Source organism: Hypoxylon fragiforme, assembly GCF_022984875.1.
Source record: "Hypoxylon fragiforme strain CBS 206.31 chromosome Unknown GGS25scaffold_1, whole genome shotgun sequence".
In the NCBI taxonomy this organism is placed as follows: Eukaryota; Fungi; Ascomycota; class Sordariomycetes; order Xylariales; family Hypoxylaceae; genus Hypoxylon; species Hypoxylon fragiforme.
This window is the reverse complement of record NW_026054756.1, coordinates 4,190,800-4,212,368: the sequence shown is the minus strand read 5'-3', so window position 1 is coordinate 4,212,368 and position 21,569 is coordinate 4,190,800. Positions and strand designations below refer to the sequence as shown.

At 47.3% G+C, this 21,569-nt stretch overlaps 7 protein-coding genes across 7 annotated transcripts; 5 read left to right on the top strand and 2 right to left on the bottom strand.

Annotated features, from left to right (window-relative positions):
- Positions 1-4,457: 4,457 nt before the first annotated feature.
- On the bottom strand, positions 4,458-8,132 carry GGS25DRAFT_62659 (Rad4-domain-containing protein). Its single transcript, XM_049265914.1, has 3 exons — positions 5,579-8,132; positions 5,490-5,527; positions 4,458-5,430 (listed from the first exon to the last, which is right to left on the bottom strand). Exons 1-3 carry the CDS (start codon positions 7,870-7,872, stop codon positions 4,709-4,711), a joined length of 3,054 nt encoding a protein of 1,017 aa, XP_049122048.1. The 5' UTR covers positions 7,873-8,132; the 3' UTR covers positions 4,458-4,708.
- A 73-nt stretch (positions 8,133-8,205) lies between these two features.
- On the top strand, positions 8,206-9,548 carry GGS25DRAFT_62645 (AN1-type zinc finger protein). The gene has a single exon (XM_049265912.1). The coding sequence runs from the start codon at positions 8,442-8,444 to the stop codon at positions 9,369-9,371; it is 930 nt and encodes a 309-aa protein (XP_049122047.1). The 5' UTR covers positions 8,206-8,441; the 3' UTR covers positions 9,372-9,548.
- On the bottom strand, positions 9,549-10,844 carry GGS25DRAFT_62648 (mitochondrial 18 KDa protein-domain-containing protein). The gene is made up of 2 exons (XM_049265913.1): positions 10,471-10,844; positions 9,549-10,404 (listed from the first exon to the last, which is right to left on the bottom strand). Exons 1-2 carry the CDS (start codon positions 10,683-10,685, stop codon positions 9,726-9,728), a joined length of 894 nt encoding a protein of 297 aa, XP_049122046.1. The 5' UTR covers positions 10,686-10,844; the 3' UTR covers positions 9,549-9,725.
- Positions 10,845-11,029: 185 nt separating this feature from the next.
- GGS25DRAFT_472783 (uncharacterized protein) lies at positions 11,030-12,264 on the top strand. Its single transcript, XM_049259485.1, has 3 exons — positions 11,030-11,272; positions 11,347-11,471; positions 11,525-12,264. The coding sequence occupies exons 1-3, from the start codon at positions 11,225-11,227 to the stop codon at positions 11,571-11,573; spliced, it is 222 nt and encodes a 73-aa protein (XP_049122045.1). The 5' UTR covers positions 11,030-11,224; the 3' UTR covers positions 11,574-12,264.
- Positions 12,265-12,420: 156 nt separating this feature from the next.
- Positions 12,421-14,258, top strand: GGS25DRAFT_472782 (calcium-dependent phosphotriesterase). Its single transcript, XM_049259484.1, has 5 exons — positions 12,421-12,598; positions 12,651-12,685; positions 12,743-13,459; positions 13,529-13,731; positions 13,835-14,258. Exons 1-5 carry the CDS (start codon positions 12,548-12,550, stop codon positions 13,924-13,926), a joined length of 1,098 nt encoding a protein of 365 aa, XP_049122044.1. The 5' UTR covers positions 12,421-12,547; the 3' UTR covers positions 13,927-14,258.
- Positions 14,259-14,330: 72 nt separating this feature from the next.
- On the top strand, positions 14,331-18,342 carry GGS25DRAFT_472776 (mono-functional DNA-alkylating methyl methanesulfonate N-term-domain-containing protein). Its single transcript, XM_049259483.1, has 3 exons — positions 14,331-14,638; positions 14,723-17,771; positions 17,830-18,342. Exons 1-3 carry the CDS (start codon positions 14,544-14,546, stop codon positions 18,127-18,129), a joined length of 3,444 nt encoding a protein of 1,147 aa, XP_049122043.1. The 5' UTR covers positions 14,331-14,543; the 3' UTR covers positions 18,130-18,342.
- A 205-nt stretch (positions 18,343-18,547) lies between these two features.
- GGS25DRAFT_472775 (ubiquinol-cytochrome c reductase iron-sulfur subunit, mitochondrial) lies at positions 18,548-20,049 on the top strand. Its single transcript, XM_049259482.1, has 3 exons — positions 18,548-19,020; positions 19,150-19,389; positions 19,456-20,049. The coding sequence occupies exons 1-3, from the start codon at positions 18,744-18,746 to the stop codon at positions 19,635-19,637; spliced, it is 699 nt and encodes a 232-aa protein (XP_049122042.1). The 5' UTR covers positions 18,548-18,743; the 3' UTR covers positions 19,638-20,049.
- The last annotated feature ends 1,520 nt before the right edge of the window (positions 20,050-21,569 follow it).

Below are 21,569 nucleotides of genomic sequence, written 5' to 3'. Positions count from 1 at the left end.
GAACTTGAAGTGGGCAGATTTGTACATAGCTCACAGGGCTAAAATCTTCAGGCGTACTACATATTACCTATTACCTACCCTAGCATCGTCGGCCACGACGGCTTTTCACCGGTAGTTGGACCCGACTCTCCAGAGTTTCCACTATTAACCAACAGTAGTTAAACTTATAACAGCACAATTTGCTTACCCCAGACGATATTGGTCCTCGAAGAAACAAGCCATCGTGACAAATTGGGACCCATCTTGGACGGGTATTTGCGTCGAATATAGTGAATATTTAATGTCGTACTCTCTAACCTAGCGTACAAGCATGTGCAAAAGCTGCAAGTTGCTGCAAGCATATGTGGTGTGGTGTCGGCGTCTTGGACGGGGTGCTAGGGCCTCATGGGGTACAGTGCGCTGAAGGATTCTCTCGCCCTACTACTTCGTTCCCAGGTGGTAATCTGCGGTTGCTGTGGTGCAGAAATAAGCACCACCCCCCGTAACTGATATAGGCATGGATGGGCCTTTGTTTGTTCCTAGGCGTTGGGACTTGTTGAGATTTGAGGCAGAGGAAATGCCACCAAAAAGCAACCTAGACAAACTCTTCCCAGCCGGTCCGCGCCGATAAAAGTAGACGTTGCCCATACAGTGCCGCGGATGAATCCTCCTGTTACCTATATGTACCTGGTAGTGTCCCCCCTTTCAGGCTCGAAATATCGAAATGACATTCATCATCAATCCCGGAATCAGCGGCGTGTCCTACCATGATTGGAGTTGACAAGCGCCAGCCCCATCTATCAAATTTCAAGAAGGAAAAATTGAACCTCACCGACGCTTGCGCAAGCGAGCGAGCGAGCAAACCTACATACTGTACACACGACGATGTGGAGGGACTAGGTTAACCTTAGGTACTTGCGTAGCCTTAGCCCTCTACAAGCCTCTCACGATGGCTTTTCTACTTGAGCCTCGATGTCCTTTTACGAGTCATTACTTTTCTTTCTTTTTCTTGTTCTTCTTCTTCTTCTTCTTCCATACGGGTACGAAGTAATCAACCCCTGACTACACAGTTACATAGTAAGTCGAGGCAATGAAACCTCAAGTCACCCAGCATTTCCCTTGTCAACAACGGCGGTTTTGGTTCCAAGACTTGATGTATCATCAGAAGGTAATAAATTGAAGCAATGGCTCCAACAAGTTTCCAAAACCCTTCCTCCCTCAAACCATAGGCCGGTTTTGCTCAACTGATAACTAATCCGGATTTCTGTCTAACGGAAGCCCGTTAAGCGACACGTTTGACAAAGGGACGGGTAGAGAGGGAGGGGGTCAAGTGTCAATTCAAGTCAATAGTATGTGGACTATCTTGAACTGTACATGGAAAGCCCTGATTCTCCAGGTTCTAGCTTATGGCCGACGTCATTTGCACGTTGCTATGCAAGTGCTCAGATCTCTTTACTACCAAATGAATACGCAACAGAACCGACCTTCGTCATAGGTAGTATTTACTATATTTACATGGTTTCCTTCATATCAAATGCAACTCAGGTCGATGAATCTTCCTTCCCCAGAGCGATATCATGCATGCATGCGTGCGCACGCTTGGAGACAAGAAGTTGGGTTTTCATCGCTGCAAAACAGATCTGAAAATAAAAATATAAAAAAAAGCTGGGATTGTTGATTGTTTACATATTGTCACTATTCAGGTGGGGGGTTGTGGTGGGTGCTTGACCGCCTAGGATGACCTGCATGAAAAAAAGGCGAGTCACAAGCGACTGGGCAACGAAAGGGAGAGGTCCCGTTAAAGCACCAATGGGATTAACTACGGGTGAAGCTTTTCATCAATTTTATCCCGCGTTAACTATTGCCGAGCTCAGGGCGCCTATCGATCGAACTCCAGCTATACTATCAGCTATTATCAGCTATAGTTACTATCAGCTATACTATGTATCATGTATGATCGCAAAGTATTAACTATCGCAAAGAACAAGGAAAAAGCAAAATCGCACCTCAACATCCAGACTCGGTAATCCCTGGGGAAAACCATTAGGACGCCGCAAAGCCACTAGCGATTTCTTTGGAAGCCCTCCAAACGTAAGCGGCTATTTCTAAAGGGAACCAATACATGATGCCATTTATCCAACGGCGCCCTTCCATTGGCTCAGTGCGACAGTGATTCAAATAGTTGCGTGTGATTCAGATGACTTGCCTACACGGGATTGTTTGATGTCGAACAAGGGTAAAAAAAAATTAACAAAAATTGGTCTCCGTAAGTTCTCCGTAAGCGGGTTGCCGAGATGCGGAGTTGGGAAGTGGGAGCTGGGAACGATAGCAGCTTGGGAAGCTTGGGAGAGCTAGAAGAAGGTAAGGACTCAGGAGTCATATTGGCAGAAAGAGGGGTTGTTGAAGCAAGTAATAAATGTAACTGATAGATACAGAAAGTAAACAACCAAAAATCGCGATTCTCCGCGTGTTACAGTAAACATCCCCCCTTGTTCATCACGATATCACGAGAGCGGTTATGCGGCTAAGCTGCAAGAAGCTCTGCTAGAGTCGCAAGTTGGCAGGGGGGAGCTTGGTAGCTTGACAGCTTGGGAAACTTGGAGGAGGGGAGCTCGGATATCCGGTGTTGCATTTTCGAAAGCCTGTACAACCTTTGCTTGCTTGCTTGCTTGCTTGCAGCTAACTACTTGTGTATCGAGCCAGAGGCGACACGATCGACTTTTTCTTTGCCCATTCTCCCCTCCTCCTAGCCCAGTAGCGCCTGGGTCGAGGTAGGCTACTGATGTCAGGTCCTGGTCTTCCATCGCCGATTGGCCTGTCGTAATCGGACCTCAGTTCACATACATACAGGCAACCGAACTCACCTGATCGCAGCGCCGACTGGCACGACGTCTGAAACGAGTCCCTGTAAAAGGATCTTAGATCATCGGGGAATAAATCCTGCTTGGTAGCTCTTCCAAACTGACAGAACGAATGCATATGATATACACTTTTTATGCTTAAGCCTCAAGTTTTGTCTACGGCATCTTTATAATGAATAATACATTGTTTAGTCCGTATGTTCCGAACGCGGCGGCCAGGCCCGAATATCTGCGGCGCCGGTTCCCTCTAAGATGATGCAATCAGCATTCGTATCATCAGGGACACACTGCGGCTGCGGCTTGCGTCTTATTATGGGGTGGGGCCCACGACGATGAGCCAAGAGAGGGGAAGTTTTAACCATCATTGGCAAGGCCAGCTCTGATCAATTGATTCGAATGGCTAGACCGAACGCTTTATCAGTAAGATCAGAAAATCCTTTGGAAGCTCCAAGGCCGTTATACAGCTTGATTGGATACGCTCCTCGTCACGCTAGTCACGGTAGCATGTGCTCTTTACTCTTTATGCGGGAGGTATAAATGCTTGTCGGCGGGGTTGGCCAATGGCCAGATCTTGCATACTACGTACTTCGTACTTTGCGTGCGCAGCAGCACATAATACATAGCCCTCGTGGTATGATTTTCCCTTGCGCTACGCCATCCGGGGCTTCGGATACGCTGAAGCCTATATAGGTGAAACTGTATTGTTTCTATGATTGGCAAGGCATATCAAGATATATCAAGACTTGGTTGAGAACTTCCTTGCTAGCTAGATCTTCTTACAGACTTAGCCGTCTGGGTTAACACGATATACTTACCATAATAGACTAAGCGCGAATCTCATGCCCTAGGACTATGTTTAAACCTGAATCAGGAACACTATTGACATTGAGAAGACGCGAGATGAAAAAAAAAAACACGTCAACGAGCTACTACTGAGATAAAGGCATCACTGTAAGAGCGATGTTCTGCATAAGAAGCGATATAATGCCTCACTAATCATATCTAGGAATTTATCATAGTGTAGCATCTGATTAAACTCCACGATCGTCTAAATTGATCTTCATAAGAATGGTTAAGCGATGGCTAAGAAGTGGCTCTCAGATGTAATGTAAATGACCGTGGAATCGTCGAATTATACGTGCATCGTACATACATATATGTTCGACGTTATGTGGTGGAGATTAAATAGATGCATTTCGCGTTACTCCACTTCCCCACGATCAAATCGTAACTACCGCGTCCGAGCCAGATTTTCTTTCCACACATCCAGGTAAATAATACACGATGAATGAAAACGGGGATATCCACATAGTAGAAGCTGCAACCTGTTTTGGAAGCTCAGGTAGTAAGATGAACCTGTTGTTGACACTTTGTTGCAAGTCTCAAATAGTATGGACTTTCCAGCAGTAAAGTACCGAATTATTGGGCCGGTGAAATCCAAAACATATTTCCAGGATGAGCATAAGTTATATTGACGAAGGTGACTCTCGATTGCCAGTTGAACTTATGGCTCCCAGGGTTACTTCATCGAGACAGGAAATAGTTAAGAGAGTTTAGCTCTTCGCATCTGTCTTCGACGATACATAGTTTATACCATGCCCGTATTTGATGAACACTGGCGAGTTTACTACAGGAAGGAGATACAGCTGAGTTTAGGGTATGTAGCCCAACAAATAATAGTTCAAATGAAGAAGCCATATCTACCCCTAAAGCCACCTAAAGCTTGTCAATATGAACGTTAAGTTTCTGGCCTTAGACTACAGAGATAAGCAATCTTTTAAACACATCGAGGTCGCGAATGCTACCATCAAATTAAGGGGCAAAAGAAAGGGGGAGGGGACACATCAATGATGCTGAATTAGTTACTATCAGTTGCTATCAGAAGGTATAAAATCATCACCATTACCATTACCACTCTCCTCATCAGAAGATACAACTTGTGTTCTTCGAGTTCGTCTTCGCGTAGACTGCCTTGGTTTGGCTTTCGGCTTCGGTGCTGCTTTCTTGGGCACTGCCTTTGCCAGAGCTTCAGGTGCAGGGGACTTCTCGGTAGCAGGTAGGCTAACCTCTTCTTGTTCGCCGTACTCGACTTCGAAGGGGTCATTCTCATCATCTAAATCCTCGTCTTCAAGGAATTTTGAAGATTGGTGAGAGTTCTTGCTTGGTTCAACCACTTCCTCCTCCTCGTATCCTTCAGGTAGGAACCCACCGGCCATGTCTTCATCTCTCTCACGCATGGCATCGAAATCTTCATCGACACCATCATTATGACCAAAATCCTTGGCCGAATCGTCGAGGTGCGCATAGTCTTGTTTGAATCTGTCTGCAATCCGCAGACCCATCAGAAATTTGCGCCACATGGTGAATACCTCTTTGCGTCGTTTTTCATTTTCCTTCCTTGCTCGTTCAGCTTCGTCCTTCTCGAGCTCCTCCATTACATGCTCGTAGTTTTCTTCGGCGATAACAACACCTTGAATGACGGGAACAGCCATTCGATGGCCAAACTCGAACCCGACAACAGCCTCTGCGTAATCGATCTCAAGTCGTTTGCATACCCGGACAACACCACGATATGGGACGTGGATAGCACCTGCATTATTGCCAATTAGAACAGAATAGGGGTTGAGGTATAACAGTAACGTAACTCACCTTCCGGGCACATGTGTTCTGCGAACATATCGATGTTGCTACATTTGTATTAGCTTTTAACATCTCTTTATGAGCTGATGCCGACTTACCCATATTCGTTCTTCGGGATGATCCCGTTTTCAATAGGAGGAGGAATAATCCAATCCGTTTGCTCGAGACTGTACAGTGGTTGCATAACCTTTTGACCCGTTGCTGCTTCGGCCTCGGCAATCTCTCTCCGTCGATTAGTTGTCGCCGCTCGATAAGGGGCGTGCTTGAGAGGTTGAACCCCTTTTACTGGAGCGCGGCCCTGCTTATGCCATGTCTCTGCGCTCTTTACCGCCACAACGTCCTTCCGTAGATATACGTTCTCTTCCTCGACTTTGGAACCTTTGCCCTTGTTCCGAAACGTCCTTACAGGAACGGCCTCAGGAAGTAAGGCTTCTTCGCGCTTGAGGTGACGTTCAAGGACATACTCCTTTGAGGTCTTATAGTATTGAAGTGTTTCTTCCCCAGCCTTGACTTCTTTCTTCTCTGGAACTGCTGGTTTGAGATCGGTAGTATCCTCGACCTCGTCCACTTCCGTGATAGGATGCTTTTTATCGCCTCGAATATATCCTCTCATAACCGACTTGATCCAATTGAATTGGTCGTATCTTTTTATTTTCCCATGCTTATTGTAAACTGGTATTTTCTCGACGGGCATCCTGAACCCTTTTGTTTTGCCGGGGAAGATATTCTTTTTGAGATAACGCACAGTTATGTCTTTAGCTGTGCCATCTTCGGAGAAACCCACGCAGTAAGCCATCACTTGCTTTGCCTTGTCAGCCTTACCACCTCGTGGCTCCAAGGATTCGATGAGATCTCTACTGCTGGCTATGACCGATTTGACGATTGGGTCTACTGGCAGGTATTTTTTCGTAATTGGTGATAGAACCTCGGTCCAATAGTGAGGAAATTCAAGGTCCTTGTCATAAGCTTTCGCTTCTGCTCGCTTTGGGCGAACTGTATCTGTGACATCGATTACTGATGAATCATCATCATTGCTCTCATCTGTTCGAGGCTCTGCATATTCATCAGATTCATCTAAGTCCATCTTTAGGGAGTCGTTATCATTCTTCTTCGCCCGACGGGTTGCTGGTTTGACTGTAATTTTCTTATTCGCCTTTTTCGAAGTAGATTGAATGGATTTCTTGGTATCTATTTGTGCTGTTTGATGGTTGTTTTCGTCTTCCGCCTCCTCTATTTTGCTCCAACCAAAGCCGAGTGGCTGGAGATTGGCTACCATTCGCGCTTCTAACCCAAGACCGCGTAATAACGCAGTGAAGAGGTGGGATCCCACGTCACGGCTCCCAGTACAATCTTGGGCGCGTTGTCTAAACTCCTCCAGATTGTTGATTCGTTCTCCGAAACGCTCTGGGTCATGATCTTCTGTTTCAAAACTCGACCGTAATTTGCCTAGCCTCCTGATGTTCATGTACCCCCATTTGCGAAGCCCAGGAGCAGTAACTCGGAATCTTTGTTTCCACCATGACGTGAGACTTTTCATAAGCCTAAGCAAAGGATCGCCGTGGCTCATGTCAGGGATCCCCTTTTCGAGTCGGTCGGCTGCATCGCCCCAATCCTTGTTGGTCGGCCCTGAGGCACGTTGCTTTCCCTTGCCTTTTGCTACCGATTTACCCCTTGCGGACCTCGCGGGCTTCTTTGGGGCCTCCTCGGGGACATCTAAGCCGCTGTTTCGTCTCCAGCGATCTACCTCTTCCCATAGTCGGGGTGGCAGGTGCGAGATCATGATAGCCTGGACCTCCTGATCACATAGCCAAGAATTCCGGACTGCATTGTGCCAGAGTAAAAGCTGGACATGCATGCAATGGATGGAGATTCGAACAGCCTTCTCCTTCTTCGAGGGTCCTTTCTTTCCCAATTCACTGGCCAATGAAACTCCATGATTTTGGTACAACGTCAACTCAAGATCACCCTCGATTTCCGGGTCCGGCTGATGCTGAAGTTCGTGAGGGGGAACATCCTCAAACTCAAAGTCTTCTTCGTCAGATTCATCTGAATCATGAGACACTTTCTGCCGCTTGGCAGCTGGTACATCTTCAAAATCAGCATCCGAAAGCGAACTCAGAGAACTATCATCGCTGTCGTCGCCATCTTGTTGCATTTGTTGTATAGCGAATTTCGTCTTCTCAGCCGAACCTCTTTTAAAGTCGGAGTCTAGATCCTCAAACAAGGTAGCCTTGCGAGAGGGCAAAGATGCTACCGGGGTAACTATTCCTTTACCTTTGCCTTTTTCCTTTCCTTTCTCATTGCCCTTGCTCGTGCTTGACTTAGTCGTTGTTCTGCCATTGTCAAGTGGTGATGGGGTGCGCAATCGTTTGCGCGGTACGTACGGAGGCATTATGATAGTTGTAGTAACATTAAGTAAGTAACGAATAGAATGAATGACCAGTATGCACCGTCCCAAGTTTTAGATGTCGAATGTTAAGCAAAACGCCATGATCCCTATGTACCTAGTAGTTTAAAAAGTACATAGTGAGTACATAGTACCGTATACATGCTGCACCTGGCATCAATGACATATGTACATACATAGTAGGAACATTGAATGTAAGACTGCCTGTCGTCATTGATAACGCGAAACCCCGTGACTACCTAAGGTATCCTTACTTCTTAAATTCAATTAAGCCCTCTGAATTAGGATTAGTGAGTGGATCCTATCAATATTACGTGCACCTGATTCAGCCGCAGTTACGTCTGAAGCCCCACTCATCGGCTTTCAGCAACCCCTAAGCTCCGCCTACCAGCGTCTTCCAGACTATTCCTTAACATCTTAATCATCAGCCTCGCCATCCCGACGGGGCTTACGAGTCTCCCACCTGCCTATTGCTTTTCCTTGTGACCTTCTTTACTTCCTTTGCATTGAGCAATACTATAAAAATCTGTCGACGCATACCTACCACAGCAACTATGGCGTCCTCATCAACAGCCGAAGCTCCAGACACGAGCTACGTCGAAATGGACAAGGGCGCCGACGCGACACTCATCGGCAAGCATTGCCAACTCGAATACTGCAACCAACTCGATTTCCTCCCCTTCTTCTGCCAGAGCTGCAAGAAGACCTTCTGCCTCGACCACCGCAGCGAGACCTCCCACAAATGCGCCAACGCCGGCGCCTGGGCCGAGCGCCGCCGAAAAGCCCAGCAAGCGACACACTCCGCCGGCGAGGGGAAGCGCATGCGCGACTTCATCTCGGAGAAGCCCTGCGCTGCCGCCGACTGCAAGACCGTCGTCGGCACGTCGCTGGTCCCCGGCGTCCACTGCCCCAGCTGCAACCGCGACTACTGCCTCAAGCACCGACTAAAAGAGGAGCACGATTGCAAGAACAAGGTGCCGATCGGGGCGCGCGTGGCGCAGTTCGACGTCGCCGAGCAAACGAAGTCCGCATTCGCAAAGCTGAAGGCGTGGGGCGCCGCTAAGAAAGAGTCAGCCGGGCGGGCGCTGCCCAAGCCGAAACCCACGTCCGCGTCCGCGCGCCTCGTCGCCGTCAACAACCTGAAGAAGACTGCCAAGGGGGACGCGAAGCTACCGCCAGAGAAGCGAGTATACCTATACGTGGAAGCGGAAACCGAAACCACGACAGCCAAGAACTACAAGGGCGAGTTTTTCTACTCGAAGGACTGGGTTATTGGTCGGGTGCTGGACGCGGCCGCGAAGAGCTTGCAGGTCGAGAACATCAATAATCAGTCTTCGCAAGAGAGGGACAAGCTCCGTGTATTCCACGTGGAAGGCGGAAGGGTCTTGGAATTCAACGAAAAGGTCGGCACGGCGCTGGTGAGCGGCAATACTATAGTACTGCTGCGAGGCATTGGGCCACCACCCGATTTGATCGAACTGTAAGAATGGGGACGTTACGAGCTACGAAGGGACTGCATATTGAAAGGCGTTATATAGATGGCATTTGCATTGCGAAGCGGAGATAATATCTCTGTAGAGATCCAACAGATGGATCGGGAGTTGATGCGTGGTCAGTTATTTCGATATAGAAATGAACTGCGTGCGTATGTACAATTTATACGGTTCAGACCATAAATACTTCACTTTTTTTCTTCTTTTTCTTTTGATTTAATACACCGTGCGCTTTGTAGCGAGGTGAGGTGTGCGACTCTTGATTAAAAGGGGAGGTGGTCCATGTCTCTCCACACCACGATAAAATCTAAAGCATTCCTTTATACGTCTCCTGTTTTAATAATTTTACAATTCCTTCTCCTTGGCTTGCGTTCCAGGTCTCTGTTTCAAAGCTGCTTCTCGCCCTGTAGACGGAGAGTTGCCGATGTATTCCTTGCCTCCGTATAGCGCGAAGCCCGTGTGGAACATCCACTCCACTGCGTTTTCAACGGGTTCGTCAAATAGCATCGGTAGGAACGGAACGACGGAAAGGCCAAGCCCTATGGGACCCCACACTCTCAGCGTCTTGTTCTTGACGTCCTTCATGGCCTTTCCGGAGTATTTGACTACGCTGTGGATCGTGAAGGCGGGAAGTCCCATCGAGGCAAGACTCTGGAAGATACCTCGCTGTACCATCACCGTTCTGTAGTCTTCCAGGGGAGACACAACGCCGGGCTCGGCATTTGGGGGCGCGACCGTCGATAGCCCGGTAAGTTTCTGTTGCTTTTCCGATAGGACTATTTGCGGGTTTAGGATTCTCTGGTTGCTCCAGTACGCCTTGTAGCCTTCGTACGACAGATCGCCGAGAATATAGGCCCACGAAACACCGTATGCACCCCGTACTATCCATGGATGCGCGACAGGCCTGAATGACTCTCCTATGTCTGAGGTGTATGCCACATATCGGTGGGCCGAGAGCATAATCGTGCGCAACCTGTTGGCGTAGGCGGCATATCGGACATTGGATTCGGTAGAGTCGGCAGCGCTGTCGCATAGTGGTCCATTAGCAACGTGACCCAAAATTTGTACCTAATTAGGAGGTTTAACATACTACCCGTCTACCAGTTCATCGAAGAAGTTCTCATCTCTGTCCGACTTGTCCACGATACTCTGTAAAGTCTTGGGCAGTTCGCGCCGGGCAGGAAGTTTGTCGGGGTCGAACTGGGTGGCATCGCGACTCGGGTCGATCTTGGTTGCGTCGGGTGTTCCCGAGGGCTTGTCTTTCGAGGCTTCGGGTTTTTTATCTGGGCCTTTGTCCCACCACATCTTGAAATTAAATGATAGAATTTACGTACTAGAAATGAATGAAATAAGAAATTAAGCAACAGGTTGTAAATGGTAAACCCGTAGGTGCCAGTAATACATAGGTAGGTATCCGGACAAGCGGGGCTTGGCGGGTTTAAAGATCTTATCTTACTGCATCTGCATGCCAAAGTTTGCGACTGGATTCAATGAAGTGACGTCGCTAACCGGCATTCCTACTAGGTACAATACAGTACCTAGTACCTAGTAGTAATAGGTACGTACTTGTTGCCGACGGACAAACCTCGGTTTTACAGTACTGTAGTTAACACAGAATCAACGAATTAAAGAATGTGCCTCAAGATCCACAATGATTAACTTTGTCAAGCTAGATTGGTTATTGGGGATTTCATCTCGGAAAGCTCTCAGCTTTTAATTCTGAGCACTGAGCATTGTTCTAGCACCAGCGTCAATTCCCTTTGCGACCATTTACTATCGTCTATATCGTCAATCGCATATCCCCAAACTCATTCGTTTGAGGTCAATTCGCCAATACCGCCAAGATGGTTGCTATGTACACGGTTTTCGGCCGTCAGGTCGGCTCTCACTACGTGGGTGGCCCCAATGAATATATCTGCCTTTGTGCCGGCTGAACCTGGAATGTGTGTTGACCTCCATTCTCTAGCTTGCAATGGGTGTCCTCAGTGCCATATTCGGTGGCGCCTACCTAGGTCTCAAGGGCCCAAGCAAGAAGACCACCCAAGCCCCACCCATCAACGCATCGAGCCCCGACGAGTCCGACTTCATCCAGTGCGCAAGCCTTTAGATCTCCCCGCAACGAAGTGAATGCTAACAAGTCGCAGGAACTTCTTGAAGCAGGCCGACGAGGACGAGAAAAAGTCGAAGCATTAAATGTGTTTATATATCAAATTCGGCCTGAGATATTGGCCGAGTAGACAAAATAGATACGGTCACAATGAGAAATAGCCAACCTACGACGAGGCAATGAAAATTACCCATGACTCTCCTCCACTACTTTTGGGAACGCTGTATGTGATAGTTCCTTCAGACCTGGTGTCTGCAGATGAACAAAGTGCATTCCGACCTGACTCGACAGGGGATATGCTAAGAAATTCCTCACTACCTCTGAATATATTATCTCATAATACTACTCAAACTCTAGGCTTCAGCAGCCTTCTATTTATCTTGACAAGCCGATCGCTGGCGTCCCGTGAAGTGAATAGATAACTCTATATCAGGGCCCGTACTCCATCTGTTCTATATGCATATGTATACATTCAGAGGTCTGTATGGTTGGGACTTCAGATACTAAGCTGAGGCCTTTTCATTTCAGGCCCTATTATACCATCTACCCCAAGCCTGGATCATTCCTTTACAAGTCTACGCATTGTATTATACCCGACATTACCAGGTACATTATGTCTACTACTCTACTACAAGCAATGATAGGATCTTTCTTGCCATTGAATGTCTCCCATAAAACATCCCACCTAAAACTAGCGATAGGTATTCAGGAAACTGACTGCCAGGCATAAAATGTCTACCATGACCTCTAAGCCCCTGATCTAAACATTTATGCATCTATACTCATGCGAAGTTCATATGTACACTATGTAGTATTGACATAATAGCTTGTAAGTATACATACATATACTGTAGCCTGATGTTATATAATATAAGAAGCACCTGCTTTCGCGTGTTACTATTGGTCGTCTAGACCACGCTAACATGCATAGTGTATTAAAGCACTTAAAGCACTTTATAATTATAGAGGGTACCATTCTCTTTTATGTATGTTCATCGTTAAAGGGTCAAACTCGTATCACTTGGGTGGCATTTGAGTATTTGGTAGAATACCCAACAAGATGACTTCTACGAAGGAGACAGGCCTTCACCTACTTGATGCACCTATCCAAGTGAGTCCTCGATGTGTGTTTGAACACTGCCTGCTCTAACAAGCTATCAAAGATTGTAGACTTTCGCTCGGGATCTGGTGTTTGTCCGTTGGTCACCACTTTCGATGACGAGTCATTTCGAACGTGCTAAGATATTTGTGAAAGTAAACTAGACCCTACTGCAAAAATCCTGGCTGTAAAGCAATATCATTCGGACTTCGGCAAGGTCGTCGGCACAACGCCACGCCACTCACTATTGCTTTCCTCGGAAGACACGTCGATGAATCCATTCTTTCAGAATGGATGTGTGTGGGTTTCGGATGGAGACCAGCTGTATATCATGTCAGACCCACTGCAGCCTAGCAACAGCTCCCAGTTGCCGGTGATCTTGATATCCAGAGTAATCCTCCATCGTGCTCCTGACGATTCCATCACTGCGGTTGACTGGCTGAAACTACGATCACCAGAAAATATGGTTATGCCAGCTGGCGCATGCCGGTATAAGAGTGGCATTCTATATTGTTCACAGGGCAACCTTTGCCCGGAACTTGGCGGACTCTCCTATATGCGTTTAGGAAGACCTCCTACCTCCATTCTATACGGCTACTTTGGAACTCCCTTCAACTCGATCCAAAATGTGATCGAGGATCTAGACGGTGGTTTATGGTTCACAGACAGCGATATGGGGTTCGAGCGATCAATCAGGCCTAAGCCGCAATTGCCAAATCAAGTCTATCGGTTCGACCCCAAGACTAACGATTTGCGTGTCGTTGCCGATGGGTTCAAAAAGCCCGCAGGAATTGCCATAAGCCCGAACAACGATACTTTGTACATTACTGATATTGACGCGGCACGTCCCGATGGCACTACGGACCGTACACGGTGCGTAGCGTACCTCTGATATTTACCATGCATTTCTGGGGAGATTTGCGACTGCTAATGCATCTATAGCGCTGCAACCATCTATGCCTTCGACGTCACACGAAGATTCGGGTCCCAGTTCCTGACGAACAGGCGCACGTTCGCTTTTGCGAAGGAAGGCGTTCCAAGGGCAGTAATGTGCGATGACCTTGGAATCGTATACGCCGCGTGTGGTGACGGCGTTGAAGTATGGAGTCCAGGAGGTGTGGCGCTAGGGGTAATCGAGGTTCCCGGTAAGTTGGTTCATTATTTACTTACCAGTATATTTATACATCATCATACAATATACCCGAGCAAGCAAGCATCTCTACCAGATGACTACTAATGTCCAAGCAGGAGGCTGTACGACATTATGCTTTGGCGAGAATAGGGAACTCTTCATTGGTGCTAAGCAGCGACTGTGGATGATTCAACTACAAGACAAATGATCCCTTTTGGTTTTGGGACTCCAGAGATCACCAGCCGATTGATTATTTACTGGACGACGAGTGAGGGCGTGTGTCACTGCTAATCTAATGAATTTATGTATTCTCTCGTGATATCATTATTTCTAATGGGGTTTACTTGTACTTGTATGTACGTGGTTTGGAAATTGGAATAAAGCACAGTGTACTCCGTACAGCCTTATGAATACCTACAATTGATAAGTGTTACACTGCTACAGTGCAGTGCGGGTACCTGATGCTAATCATTAGCGTCAACGTAGATGCTGGGGCCAGCTGGGCAGGTATGCCAGATAGAGTTTAATACCTACATGCCCGTCACCACTCTTATCTACTACTAGTAGTAGGTACTAGGTATCAACGTTAATAGTTACTACCCATGCTCCCTAAGGACCTACGCTAGTGGGTACAATTCATTGTATTTTATCGTTTATCACTAATCCCCGCGGTGGGTGCCCTTAACTCCGTCCTTTTGCATCATCGCACCTTGAACCTTGAACTTCAAAGCTCCGTCCATTCCATGCACCAATTGTCACATTGTCACATTTTAAATTCACAACTTGCGAGCCTCGTACTTCTGCAAAGTATGTGAAGCTTACCAGATGGCTTACGTAGCGCCCATCCACCGGCCCAACAGTGTTCGGCATGCTCTGCGCGTCAACTTGTTCCCTAATGAAGATGAATGCTTGATTGTTGCGTACGTACTACCAAACTGCAAAATGCAAAATGCAGAACTACGGAACTATAGACAAGGTAAAGGCTGACTGACCATTGTGAATAGAAAGTCGAATCGCCTAGAGATATGGAAACTTCAGGAATCCGGTGCCTTGGTGCAAACCGACAGCAAGGTCATTCATGGCACGATCACAATATTACAAAAGTTACAGCCTCGAGATGCCGATACACAGTTGGTCTTTGTTGGAACCGATAGATTCCATTATTTCACATTTGGGTGGAGTTCTACAGACAAGAAGCTTGAGACGAAGGATTCCTTCTTCGATATCCACGAGAAGCACATGCGAGATGCTCAGAGCCAGGATATGTGTGTGGTGGACCCCACTGGACGGTTCATGGTGGTCCTTCTTTGGGAGGGTGTTATCAACGTGCTGCGCATGCACACCGTAAAGAGCAAGAGACAAAATCTACATTGGATGGATCAAGTACGAGTCTCGGAACTCTACATCAAATCCGCAACCTTCCTCCATGTCGAAACCGGTCACCCCAAGATCGCTTTCCTCTACCAATCCCGAAATGATATCCCCGACTCACAGCTCGTTACCTACCGGCTGACCGTTGACGATAAGAACACAGAGGTCTCCCGGTTTGAGATTAGAGATCAGGTCGACCGTATGCATATTGAAGACCCTGGTGCTTCTCTGCTGATACCGGTTGGCAAAGGCGAGGAAGATCAGAAGCGCTATATAATACGAAACGCTTCCACCGCCCGAGCTCAACTAGGTGGTTTGATTGTCGTCGGTGAGACACGACTGCTGTACTACGACGATGCCGCCAAGACCAAAGTAGAAGAGGGGTTAGAGCAATCTTCCGTGTTTGTAGCGTGGGCTGAGTATGATGTCTCTCACTACTTCATTGGGGACGATTACGGAACTATGTGGCTGCTCGAGATTCTCCTCGACGGTGCTGTGGTGACTGGGCTACAAATGAGTAAGATTGGAACAACCTCGCGAGCTAATCGTCTCGTGTACATGGGAAGCAACACCCTATTCGTCGGGTCGCATTATGGCGATTCGCAACTTTTTCAGGTTGACCTTGAGACGAAATCACTGCATTTGGTTCAAACTCTTGATAGCATTGCACCAATATTGGATCTGAATATAATGGATATGGGCAATCGTGATGGGGAGGCCCAAACCACCAATGAATACTCTTCAGGCCAGGCACGACTGGTTACCGGTAGTGGTGTCTACAAAGATGGAAGTTTACGCAGCGTGCGGAGTGGTGTTGGCTTGGAAGATATTGGAGTCCTCGCTGACATGGACAATGTTCGGGCGTTATTTTCACTTCAATCGCACGGAGCCTCCAAGACTGATAATTTGGTTGTCTCATTCTTGACCGAAACTAGGATATTCACGTTTTCTCCCAGCGGCGAAGTGGAAGAGGTCGAGGCGTTTTCTGGGATGATATTCAACGAGCAGACACTTTTGGCCCGGAGTCTACCAAACGGCCGACTTCTTCAAGTTACTACAACTAGTGCATTACTCATCGACACGGAAAGTGGCATTGTTGTATCAACATGGAAGCCCGCTCAAGGACAAATCACTAACGCATCAGCCAACGATCAATGGGTTCTCATCTCTGTTGATGGAAAAATTCTTCTTTCGATAAAAATACAACAGGATCTGGCCCGTGTCGGGTATAATGACCTGGAAGAGAATGATCAGGTCGCATGCCTTCATTCGCCTCCGGAATTCCCTCATATAGGCGTGGTTGGATTTTGGAAGTCGGGCAGCATTTCCATCATTGATGTCAAAACCCTGCAGTCTATCCATGGAGAAAGCCTACGACGAAAAGACAACAATGCCTCCATTCCTCGAACTCTCGCGCTTGCCCAAGTTCTCCCTCGAGATCTTAGCGGACCTACATTATTCGTGGGCATGGAAGATGGCTTCGTTGTCAGCTTTAATGTCTCCAAATCGGACTTTTCTCTATCCGGGCGGAAGAGTGTTGTTTTGGGAACACGACAGGCTCAACTAGGATTGCTTCCTCGCTCAGACAAACTCTTTAACGTGTTCGCGATGAGCGAGCACCCTAGCTTAATTTATGCGGGCGAGAACAGAATAGTCTACTCAGCTGTAACGGCTGACGATGCATCATGTGTTTGTCCGTTCGATAGTGAGGCCTTTCCGGATTCTATTGTGGTTGCAACCGAGAAGGAGGTCAAGATATGCGCGATAGACACAGAACGTCGAACCCACGTGCAGACCCTTCCCATGGGCGAAACGATTCGGCGGGTAGCATATTCTCTCAGCGAGCGGGCCTTTGGATTGGGCTGTTTTAAGAGAGAAGTTAAGAACAACGAAGAAATCGTAACGAGTTCATTTAAACTCGTGGACGAGGTGATATTCAAGCAGCTCGGAGAAGAGTTTCTCCTGGATACATCGCCAAGGATTGAAATGGTTGAAACTGTGATTCGTGCCGAGTTTTTGGATTCATGGGGAAACCCGGTGGAGAGATTCTTGGTCGGAACCAGCTATGTCGATGATGCCCAGAACGGATCGCAGGATGAAATCAGAGGGCGAATTTTGATCCTCGGGGTGGATAGCGAGAGGTCCCCTTATCTGGTTAGTAGCCGAAAACTGAAAGGCGCCTGCAGATGCCTGGGAGTCATGAACGGCATGATTGTTGCGGCTCTGGCAAAAGCAGTTGCTCTATACACGTACATCGAAACAACCTCAACTTCTGCCATAATGAGGAGAATCACTTCCTACCGGCCATCCACCTACCCTGTTGATCTAGCCATTGAGGGGGACGTCATCGCAGTCGCGGATTTGACAAAATCCATGACTCTAGTCAAATATGTCCCACCTGCTGACGGCGAAGGCGCGAAGTTAAAAGAGATTGGAAGACATTATGAGTCTGTTTGGACTACTGCGATAAGCCACGTGGACGAGGAATCGTGGCTGGAATCCGACGCGCTGGGTAATTTATTGGTGTTAAGGAGAAACGTGAAGGGAGTTACGCAGTCCGACACGCATCGCATGGAGGTTACAGGCGAGTTCAGCCTGGGCGAAACGGTGAATAAAATTCGCAAGATCACCGTTGATGCTAGTGAGAGTGCTATCATCGTGCCACGAGCATTCATGGGGACGGTAAGCTTAACCCTATTGACATGGATGTGATGATTACAACTGACAATGAGGACTACAGACAGCAGGCGGGGTCTATCTATTCGCAACAATCGCACCAGAATACCAAGACCTTTTACTTCGATTCCAAGCCAAGCTCGCCGAGGTGATAGAGACGCTGGGTAACATTCTCTTTTCCCGGTATCGATCTTTCAGAAACGAGGAACGCGAGTCGGACGGACTATTCCGTTTCATAGATGGAGAGTTTATAGAAAGATTCCTCGACATGGACGAATCGACGCAAAAAGAAATATGTGCGGGATTAGGTCCGGACGTGGAGGCGATGAGAACGCTGGTGGAGGAGTTGAAACGTATGCATTAAGGCGCATTAAGGGGAATGAATGTATCCCAATGGAGATGTTCGATGGGCATGAATAAGGAGTAACCTATGTAATCCTAGGATTATCAGATGTCGGTGGATTTGGCCATGAGGCGGATTCGACGACGACATGATTTTATGGATGAATATGTCTAGGTACCTACTACTAGTACTTAGGTAGCTAAACGTACCAAATAAGAAAGGAAGTAAACCTCAGCTAAGAAGTTGAAGAATAGGATGCCATCACCAGCATCTGGACTGCCTCCTATTAGTAGTACATGTAATATGTACATGCTAATAACTAGTTATGTACCCCAGTAACTATTAAATACTATGCAGTATAAATACCAAAGTCACATGATTTACATATGAACGAATTGATTGTCGGGCTCAGCCGAAAAAGAATTTAGCCAATCATTGTACAGCAATTTCAATAAGGTCCTTGCACAGAGTCACAGACGGCTTAACGCAACTTTTTAGCTCAGAAACATTACCGAAGTCTTTCGATTTCGATTTCGATTTCGATTTCGGAAAAAAAAAAGACCTCAACATCACGACCTCGGAATCTCCTCTCCACTCTCCCACGACGACCCAATTGATCCTCTCTCCATATAGTTATGGCACCTCTTACCATTGCTTCCCGTGCTTTGGCGCGAGGAGTAGCGAAATCCTGTGGCCGTGTAAATGCCGCCCGCGCCATCGCCACGACTGCCCAACTCAACGATGCCGGATCCTACTCGAGTCCCTTCAAGGGCGAATCCAAATCCACCAGGATCCCCGACTTCAGCCACTACATGAACAAGAACAGCGCCAACACGAACTTGCTCTTCCAATACTTCATGGTCGGAACCATGGGCGCCATTACCGCCGCCGGTGCCAAGTCTACTGTCCAAGGTATGTTGGTTTTGCGACACAGCTATATTGGAAGCGATTGTTTTCGGAACTTTCAATCTGTCGCTGCTCGTCATAATTATTGCCGAAATATATATGGTCAAATATTCTAATGCCCTATTTCAAATCTAGAATTCCTCAAGAACATGTCCGCGTCTGCCGACGTCCTGGCCATGGCCAAGGTTGAGGTCGACCTTGCCGCTATCCCCGAAGGCAAGAACGTCATCATCAAGTGGAGAGGAAAGCCCGTGTTCATTCGACACCGCACTGGGGAAGAGATCAACGAGGCGAACTCGGTCAATGTAGCTTCGTTAAGAGATCCCCAGGCCGACGATGACCGTGTCCAGAAGCCCGAATGGCTAGTCATGTTGGGTATGATATTCTTATTTCCCAACACTAACCCAAATAACACTCATATACTAACATTGCTGGGCGTAGGTGTTTGCACGCATCTGGGTTGTGTTCCTATCGGCGAGGCAGGAGAATTCGGCGGTTGGTTCTGCCCTTGCCACGGCTCGCATTACGATATTTCTGGACGTATAAGAAAAGGACCCGCCCCCCTCAACCTCGAGATTCCCTCATACGAATTCCCCGAGGAAGGCAAGTTAGTCATCGGTTAAATAGCTAGCGCATTATATCTGCTTGTGTGTGCTGTACAATTAAGAAAACGAAATACAACCAAACCCCACTGCTAGACTGGCGGGTCTTTGCCTCACTTCTCTCATCGTCGTGGAGTTGGGGGGGGGAACAGGATTAGACGTGTAATGGCAAAGATCGTTTTGAAATTCATGAACATTTTTCCCCTTAGAGAGACAAAGTTTCCCCCTTCCCCCTTTTTGGCGTCCTTAAAACTGTACAAAACAGAATAACTACACCTTGTCAACCATGTTTATTATAAAAGAAAAGCATTGCTAGTTCCAAGATTTGCTCGTTCCATGTGCTGGGCCACTGAAGCTTGGACGAGCGGCAACACCCGTTCTAATATGGACCATAAATCTTTGTGTGATGATGGCCCGCATTGGAAGCAATGACCATAATATGGAAGGGTCGCCTTAATCCTTTCAAGCTTTTACTTGTGGGATCCCGAGTTGGCGATGCGGATCCATACGCCACCATTTGCTCCTATTTTCACGCTTCGCAAGTGTAGGCTGCAAAGAGTAAGTAGTACCTAGTGAGAATCAGAAACATCGTTGATGTCAAATTCATGCTGTCCACGGCTTAAGCCCAACGCTCTCCGTTATGTCAGCCCAGACGTGGAGGAGGGCGGATTTACTTCCAATGGCGATCATCTACAGATGGTGGCCTTGTATGTATATTGACATCCATGCTATGACGAGCGACGCCTGCTCGGATGAGACTTCATGCGGCGATCAGTCAGTTCTGAAGGATGGTCAGACGAGCGCTTCGTGTGCTGTCTATATGCGTTGTAACTGGCCTCAAGAACTGACCTAGCGTAATCGTATTCTATCTAATTACTTATGTATAACCAAGTGTAGTTATTATAAAAGTCAAGGAAAGCTTAACCGCGAGACCGAAGTAAGATGTAACACTATTACTCGCTGACCCCATGCGTGAAAAGAACCCTACGAATGGAACCATACTCAACATCATAAGATTCTCCGAACCCGGCAAGACATCAGTGCCGGGCGGCAATCTGCGTGTCGTGGACTTGGCATCGTCACAGGTGAGTTGGAAACTCTTACCAAGAGCCAAAGAATAGGTCAAGTAGATTATTTTACAGTAGAAAGGGTGTTTATAATTCCATCTTTGCTACTCACGGTTATGATACATGCTAGCTAGCCGTCGGAAATTAGAAAGTGCATACAATTTGTAATGGGCAAGTTCTGAAAGAGGATAATTACTGTAAGCACGAATTGGAAAATCATTTGGAAGGACCTTGAAAACCACGAGATTTCCGGGTTTCTGGATAAGATATATTTAAGAATTTGACTAGAATATGAGGACCACAAGGTTTCCTACGATCATTTTATTCGGTAGCCTAGTGTAGGTTGATATTGTAGTGGAGTTGTAGGTACTTTGTAGTATTCAGGGGTTACTCTCTCTCTCTCTCTCGTGTCAATTGGCGGCGATTATTGGCCCTAGAACCACCCCTGAAACCCCCAGACGAGGCTCGACCACTATGAGACACTTGGGGTCAGATAGTCAGTCTCATCCCAACTTCATTCGTCTCAAAACAAAGAAATGAGCACTATTACACGGAGTGTAGAATCCACTCTCCCTCCCAAAAAATATTTTATTGACGGTCTAATATGGGGAATTTTTAGTTATTCATTCTAGGACCCAGCAAAGCTGACGGCGAGGCCATTGATCTTCAATCCTTTGGCTTTTCGATAGGCGCCCATCCCCATCAATAACTTTGCATCGTGTGCGGCTCAACGGCCCTGACCCCGAACCAGCGATGATTCCATCCTTGGTCCGATCTCTTTCGTCCAAAAGTCGCATGCAGGGTAACTCGACTCGACTCGACCCTTAGGCTAGACACTCTTCTCCGGCTCCCAGTCGAGCCGATGTCAAGCACCCCAGGTTGCATA